General features: G+C 54.1%; 1 protein-coding gene across 1 annotated transcript in view; it reads right to left on the minus strand.

Annotated features, from left to right (window-relative positions):
• dnm1a (dynamin 1a) overlaps positions 1-7,852 on the minus strand; it is a gene marked incomplete at its 5' end in the record, with an annotated part of 90,093 nt that overhangs the window by 23,735 nt on the left and 58,506 nt on the right. The window contains 2 exon segments of the mRNA XM_084324903.1: positions 6,082-6,191; positions 6,454-6,473. Coding sequence (XP_084181029.1) covers positions 6,082-6,191; positions 6,454-6,473 — 130 coding nt within the window.

Below are 7,852 nucleotides of genomic sequence, written 5' to 3' on the forward strand. Positions count from 1 at the left end.
GTGTGTGTGTGTGTGTGTGTGTGTGTGTGTGTGTGTGTGTGTGTGTGTGTGTGTGTGTGTGTGTGTTATGGTTTGTAACCGACCCCAATCGCACAACACAAGACAGGTATGAGAGTAAGCCAATAACTGGGCATTTATTGAAAACAACAGTAAAGCGGCACTGTCCCTTTAAGGGAGAACACAAAAATACTGGAACAAGGAAAAAGGGCCAATGTGCCTTTAAGAGGCGAGCAGGCTAAGGGGAAGGCTAAGGGAGAACACAAAATACTGGAAAACAAGAACTAGGGAAAATAGGCACTGTGCCTTTAAGGGGGAACACAAAATACTGGAAAACAAGAACTAGGGAAAATAGGCACTGTGCCTTTAAGAGGCGAGCAGGCTAGGGGCTAAGGCTAAAGGACAGGGCCAGGGCAAGGACAGGGCAGGAACAGGGGCAACGGAGAGGGGAACAGGGACAGAGGCCCGCGGAGGCGGGCTGGAGACAGGGACAAAGAAAACAGGGTTAAGGCCTTGGACAGGGCGAGGGACTGGGGCACTGGAGAGGGGAACAGGGACAGAGGCCCGCGGAGCGGGCTGGAGACAGGGACATAGAGAACAGGGTTAAGGCCTTGGACAGGGCGAGGGACTGGGGCAAAGCTGCTTACAGGGATGGAGTAGGAGCGCGCAGGCTAGACGTCTGGAGGGAGAGCGCGCCGGCTCGGAGAGACGCATCCTCCCGTAGAGAATTAGAGAGCGATGCGCGTCTGGAGTGGAGCGCGTCTGCTTGGAGAACGCGCCGGTTCGGAGAGCGCGCCGGCTCGGAGAGACACATCCTCCCGTAGAGAATTAGAGAGCGATGCGCGTCTGGAGTGGAGCGCGTCTGCTGAAGGAGCGCGTCTGCTGTAGGAGCGCATCAGCGCGGAGTCTGGAGTGGTGCGCGTCTGCTTGGAGAACGCGCCGGTTCGGAGAGCGCGCCGGCTCGGAGAGACACATCCTCCCGTAGAGAATTAGAGAGCGATGCGCGTCTGGAGTGGGAGCGCGTCTGCTGAAGGAGCGCGTCTGCTGTAGGAGCGCATCAGCGCGGAGTCTGGAGTGGTGCGCGTCTGCTGGAGAACGCGCCGGTTCGGAGAGCGCGCCGGCTCGGAGAGACACATCCTCCCGTAGAGAATTAGAGAGCGATGCGCGTCTGGAGTGGAGCGCGTCTGCTGAAGGAGCGCGTCTGCTGTAGGAGCGCATCAGCGCGGAGTCTGGAGTGGTACGCGTCTGCTGTAGGAGCGCATCAGCGCAGAGTCTGGAGTGGTGCGCGTCTGCCGCGGGGTCTGGAGTGGTGCGTGTCTGCTTGGAGAACGCGCCGGTTCGGAGAGCGCGCCGGCTCGGAGAGACACATCCTCCCGTAGAGAATTAGAGAGCGATGCACGTCTGGAGTGGAGCGCGTCTGCTGAAGGAGCGCGTCTGCTGTAGGAGGCGCATCAGCGCGGAGTCTGGAGTGGTGCGCGTCTGCTGTAGGAGCGCATCAGCGCGGAGTCTGGGTGGTGCGCGTCTGCTGTAGGAGCGCATCAGCGCGGAGTCTGGAGTGGTGCGCGTCTGGCGCGGGGTCTGGAGTGGAACACTGGAATACCTCCCGTAGAGAATTAGAGAGCGCAGTACTGTATCCCACTCCAGGCAAAACGGCGACCAGGTGGCGAAGGCTGGCACCTCGTCTCACGCCGGAGATGAAACAGCATCCAGAATACAGAAACAGATACAGATAGGGAAACTCCCGTAGGAGCTTACAGATAGAAGAACGACCCGACAAGGAACTGGGGGGAGATCCAGGTATTTAAAGCCCACTGGGGCGCTAATTAGAACACACATCAGGTGCGTGATGGTAATTGATACTTGACTAGAAGTGTGTGTTCGGCACGGACCAATCAAACACATAAATAAGGTAGTCCAAGGGTGTGGGCTGCTGAAGAGCAGACGAGAGTAAACGAACGCGAGGGTGGGGGCTGGAGAGGTGAGGAGACAGGGAATAAAAGGTCCAGGGAACAGGGAATTAAAGGTCCAGGGAAGAGGCGAACCTCACAGTAACGACAACGCGAGGGGTGGGGGCTGGTGAGGTGAGGAGACAGGGAATTAAAAGGTCCAGGGAACAGGAATAAAGGTCCAGGGAAGAGGCGAACCTCACAGTACTCCCCCCTCCACGGAGCCACCGGGCGACCCAAAAATACAGACAGAGGGGCAGGGACATAAACAAGGCAACAAACAAAAAAATTACTGGGCCATGCTAGCAGGGAAGCTACACCAAAGTGGGGCTAGCAAAGGGACAGGGTAGCTGAGGGGTAACTAGGGTAGCTGAGGGGTAACTAGGGTAGCTGAGGGGTAACTAGGGTAGCTGAGGGGTAACTAGGGTAGCTGAGGGGTAACTATGGTAGCTGAGGGGTAACTAGGGTAGCTGAGGGGTAACTATGGTAGCTGAGGGGTAACTAGGGTAGCTGAGGGGTAACTAGAGGAGCTGAGGGGTAACTAGAGGAGCTGAGGGGTAACTAGAGGAGCTGAGGGGTAACTAGAGGAGCTGAGTGGTAACTAGAGGAGCTGAGGGGTAACTAGAGGAGCTGAGGGGTAAAGAGGAGCTGAGGGGTAACTGCCAGGGCACTGATAGCTACAGGGCCTATGCTAGCTGTAATGCTACATTAACATAGAGGCTGCGCTAGCTGCCGGAGCTAGGCTAGCAGACAGGGCTGGACCAGCATGAGAGAACAAGCTAGCTAGAAGGACAGTCCTAGCTGTGGGGAAACCAACCTTGCTAGCTGAAGGGGCAGTCCTAGCAGTGGGGAAAACTGACCTTGCTAGCTGAAGGGGCAGTCCTAGCAGTGGGAGAAAACTGATCTTGCTAGCTGAAGGGGCAGTCCTAGCAGTGGGAGAAAACTGACCTTGCTAGCTGAAGGGGCAGTCCTAGCAGTGGGGAAACTGACCTTGCTAGCTGAAGGGGCAGTCCTAGCAGTGGGAGAAAACTGACCTTGCTAGCTGAAGGGGCAGTCCTAGCAGTGGGGAAACTGACCTTGCTAGCTGAAGGGGCAGTCCTAGCAGTGGGAGAAAACTGACCTTGCTAGCTGAAGGGGCAGTCCTAGCAGTGGGGAAACTGACCTTGCTAGCTGAAGGGGCAGTCCTAGCAGTGGGGAAACTGACCTTGCTAGCTGAAGGGGCAGTCCTAGCAGTGGGGAAACTGACCTTGCTAGCTGAAGGGGCAGTCCTAGCAGTGGGAGAAAACTGACCTTGCTAGCTGAAGGGGCAGTCCTAGCAGTGGGGAAACTGACCTTGCTAGCTGAAGGGGCAGTCCTAGCAGTGGGGAAACTGACCTTGCTAGCTGAAGGGGCAGTCCTAGCAGTGGGGAAACTGACCTTGCTAGCTGAAGGGGCAGTCCTAGCAGTGGGAAAGCTACACAAAAAGTGGAGGCCATGCAGAGGGACCGGGTTAGCTGCCTGGGCATGGCTAGCTACAGGGCCTATGCTAGCTGCAAGGGCTGCATTAACATAGAGGCTGTGCTAGCAGCCGGGGCTAAGCTAGCAGACTGGGGCCAAGCTGGTAGTAGAGGCCTGGCAAGCTGCAGGGTAGCTAACGAGGCTAACAGGGAAGCTAACAGGGGAGACTAACAGGCTAACAGGGGAGCTAACAGGGGAGACTAACAGGCTAACAGGGGAGCTAACAAGGCTAACAGGGAAGCTAACAGGGCTAACAGGGAAGCTAACAGGGGAGTCAACAGGGGAACTAACAGGGGAAACTAAACAGGGAACAAAAAAAAGGCAAACTCAACATACACTGTCTGTACTGGCTGGGGTCGTCGACTGGTCGGGTCGTACTGTTATGGTTTGTAACCGACCCCAATCGCACAACACAAGACAGGTATGAGAGTAAGCCAAGAACTGGGCATTTATTGAAAACAACAGTAAAGCGGCACTGTCCCTTTAAGGGAGAACACAAAAATACTGGAACAAGGAAAAAGGGCAATGTGCCTTTAAGAGGCGAGCAGGCTAAGGGGAAGGCTAAGGGAGAACACAAAATACTGGAAAACAAGAACTAGGGAAAATAGGCACTGTGCCTTTAAGGGGGAACACAAAATACTGGAAAACAAGAACTAGGGAAAATAGGCACTGTGCCTTTAAGAGGCGAGCAGGCTAGGGGCTAAGGCTAAAGGACAGGGCCAGGGCAAGGACAGGGCAGGAACAGGGGCAACGGAGAGGGGAACAGGGACAGAGGCCCGCGGAGGCGGGCTGGAGATAGGGACAGAGAAAACAGGGTTAAGGCCTTGGACAGGGCGAGGGACTGGGGCACTGGAGAGGGGAACAGGGATAGAGGCCCGCGGAGGCGGGCTGGAGACAGGGACAGAGAGAACAGGGTTAAGGCCTTGGACAGGGCGAGGGACTGGGGCAAAGCTGCTTACAGGGATGGAGTAGGAGCGCGCAGGCTAGACGTCTGGAGGAGAGCGCGCCGGCTCGGAGAGACGCATCCTCCCGTAGAGAATTAGAGAGCGATGCGCGTCTGGAGTGGAGCGCGTCTGCTTGGAGAACGCGCCGGTTCGGAGAGCGCGCCGGCTCGGAGAGACACATCCTCCCGTAGAGAATTAGAGAGCGATGCGCGTCTGGAGTGGAGCGCGTCTGCTGAAGGAGCGCGTCTGCTGTAGGAGCGCATCAGCGCGGAGTCTGGAGTGGTGCGCGTCTGCTTGGAGAACGCGCCGGTTCGGAGAGCGCGCCGGCTCGGAGAGACACATCCTCCCGTAGAGAATTAGAGAGCGATGCGCGTCTGGAGTGGAGCGCATCTGCTGAAGGAGCGCGTCTGCTGTAGGAGCGCATCAGCGCGGAGTCTGGAGTGGTGCGCGTCTGCTTGGAGAATGCGCCGGTTCGGAGAGCGCGCCGGCTCGGAGAGACACATCCTCCCGTAGAGAATTAGAGAGCGATGCGCGTCTGGAGTGGAGCGCGTCTGCTGTAGGAGCGCATCAGCGCGGAGTCTGGAGTGGTGCGCGTCTGCTGTAGGAGCGCATCAGCGCGGAGTCTGGAGTGGTGCGCGTCTGCTGTAGGAGCGCATCAGCGCGGAGTCTGGAGTGGTGCGCGTCTGGCGCAGGGTCTGGAGTGGTGCGCGTCTGCTTGGAGAACGCGCCGGTTCGGAGAGCGCGCCAGCTCGGAGAGACACATCCTCCCGTAGAGAATTAGAGAGCGATGCGCGTCTGGAGTGGAGCGCGTCTGCTGAAGGAGCGCGTCTGCTGTAGGAGCGCATCAGCGTGGAGTCTGGAGTGGTGCGCGTCTGCTGTAGGAGCGCATCAGCGCGGAGTCTGGAGTGGTGCGTGTCTGCTGTAGGAGCGCATCAGCGCAGAGTCTGGAGTGGTGCGCGTCTGGCGCGGGGTCTGGAGTGGAACACTGGAATACCTCCCGTAGAGAATTAGAGAGCGCAGTACTGTGTCCCACTCCAGGCAAAACGGCGACAGGTGGCGAAGGCTGGCACCTCGTCTCACGCCGGAGATGAAACAGCATCCAGAATACAGAAACAGATACAGATAGGGAAACTCCCGTAGGAGCTTACAGATAGAGAACGACCCGACAAGGAACTGGGGGGAGATCTAGGTATTTAAAGCCCACTGGGGCGCTAATTAGAACACACATCAGGTGCGTGATGGTAATTGATACTTGACTAGAAGTGTGTGTTCGGCACGGACCAATCAAACACATAAATAAGGTAGTCCAAGGGTGTGGGCTGCTGAAGAGCAGACGAGAGTAAACGAACGCGAGGGTGGGGGCTGGAGAGGTGAGGAGACAGGGAATAAAAGGTCCAGGGAACAGGAATTAAAGGTCCAGGGAAGAGGCGAACCTCACACTCACAGTAACGACAACGCGAGGGTGGGGGCTGGTGAGGTGAGGAGACAGGGAATAAAAGATCCAGGGAACAGGAATTAAAGGTCCAGGGAAGAGGCGAACCTCACAGTGTGTGTGTGTGTGTGTGTGTGTGTGTGTGTGTGTGTGTGTGTGTGTGTGTGTGTGTGTGTGTGTGTGTGTGTGTGTGTGTGTGTGTGTGTGTGTGTGAGTGTGAGTGTGTGTGTGTGTGTGTGAGTGTGTGTGTGTGTGTGTGTCCGACCTCTGTTCAGTGTTGAAGAGAGCGAAGATTTGCTTGCTGGACAAAAAGCTCTTCTCCACATCCCTGAGCTTCAAGTTGTCCACCTGCAACATGTACTTCTTCTCCTTCTCCTGTAGGGGGAGACATACAGAAGCACTGGTCAGGACAGGGGTTCCCAAGGTGGGTTCCAGGGGGGTAAAGTGAGGAATAGTTTAACTTCACTATTATAACATTTTGTAGAAATCAGCTTGATGAACAAACATCTAAGATGATTACAGTTCCCACCAAAGATATCAAAAGGAAAGAGGTGCGAGTAGCTAGCTAGCATTAGCCATAATGCCATTGTAATATACTAGTTGTCTGTGTCTACATAGTGGCGCAAAGGAGTGTTACCTTGGGTGCAACATTTTTCACTTTCGTGAGAATGCCGCTTACACGTGCAAAACTGACATTTAAAATCCATATCCATGGGTTGTTTTGTTTGTTTCCTTGTTCCTCAACAACAAACTTCTTCTCCACAATACTGTATGTGATCACTAGCCAAAACTAGCTTAGCATTGCAGATTAGGTCACCCGACGACACCAGCGGCTCTGCAACATCTGGTTATTTAGGGTTAGCAATTTGGCATTGCAAATTGGAACATTAACAAAACATAAAATCCTTTGGTGAAACTAAATGTTCCCATTAACTCAACATGAGGTATCAAGGACAAAATGACTGGTAAACGGGAAAATAATTGTGACGTGGATGCGTAAGAGGTCTAGAGGCCTACTTGGCTTAGTTTCACACTTCACTGCTAGCATACTGTCAGTGTAATGGACTTGGAGAAGTTGATTAAAACGTAAAATAAAACTACCCTTCAGCTAATGCGAATGCGTGTTTTTGGTAGTGCTGCTGCTGCCTTTTGTGTTGGCAAAGCACAGGACTTACAGTTCAAAACTGGGTCAGTAGTACTACAGAGCTAAAGTCCATGCTAGCCTTATAAGGCTTACTAGCATAACCCTGTCGCTCATGTGATTTATCTTCTTTTTTGTATCTCTAGTTCCCACCCTGGGCCTGAAAAATTCAATGACTTTCCATGACATTTCCACCACCTGAACATGTCAAATCCGTCCCGGGTGTGTGTGTTGTTTCTCAGTTCAGAAAACATGTAAAGGACAAATTCTACAGCAGTTGGCCTAGTTGTGGAAATGCCTGTGGCCCTCTTGTAAAATCCCCTGTCGTTCTATGATATATACATTTTTTTTTTTTTTTTTTTGTGAGAGAAAGAAAGTCTACATGTTATGGAAAGTGTTATGGTAGAGTGAAGAATGGAGAGAGAGTGGGGGGGGGGGGGCACTAAAATGCCTGGTTTTGATTACAGTAGTGCATAGTAAGAGAGAGAGAGAGGAAAGCGACAAAAAACATTCACCACAGCAGCCTGGCGGACCCACTGAGAGAGAGAGAGAGAGAGAGAGAGAGAGAGAAGTGAGAGAGAGATGAGAGAGAGAGAGAGAGAGAGAGAGTGAGAGAGTGGTGAGTGAGTGAGTGAGTGAGTGAGTGAGTGAGTGAGTGAGTGAGTGAGTGAGTGAGTGAGTGAGTGAGTGAGTGAGTGAGTGAGTGAGAGAGAGAGAGAGAGAGAGAGAGAGAGAGAGAGAGAGAGAGAGAGAGAGAGAGAGAGAGAGAGAGAGAGAGAGTGAGTGAGTGAGTGAGTGAGTGAGTGAGTGAGTGAGTGAGTGAGTGAGTGAGTGAGTGAGTGAGTGAGTGAGTGAGTGAGTGGGTGGGTGGGTGGGTGGGTGAGTGAGTGAGTGA

The sequence above is a fragment of the Notolepis coatsorum genome (genome assembly GCF_963971535.1).
Source record: "Notolepis coatsorum genome assembly, chromosome: 11".
Classification (NCBI taxonomy): Eukaryota; Metazoa; Chordata; class Actinopteri; order Aulopiformes; family Paralepididae; genus Notolepis; species Notolepis coatsorum.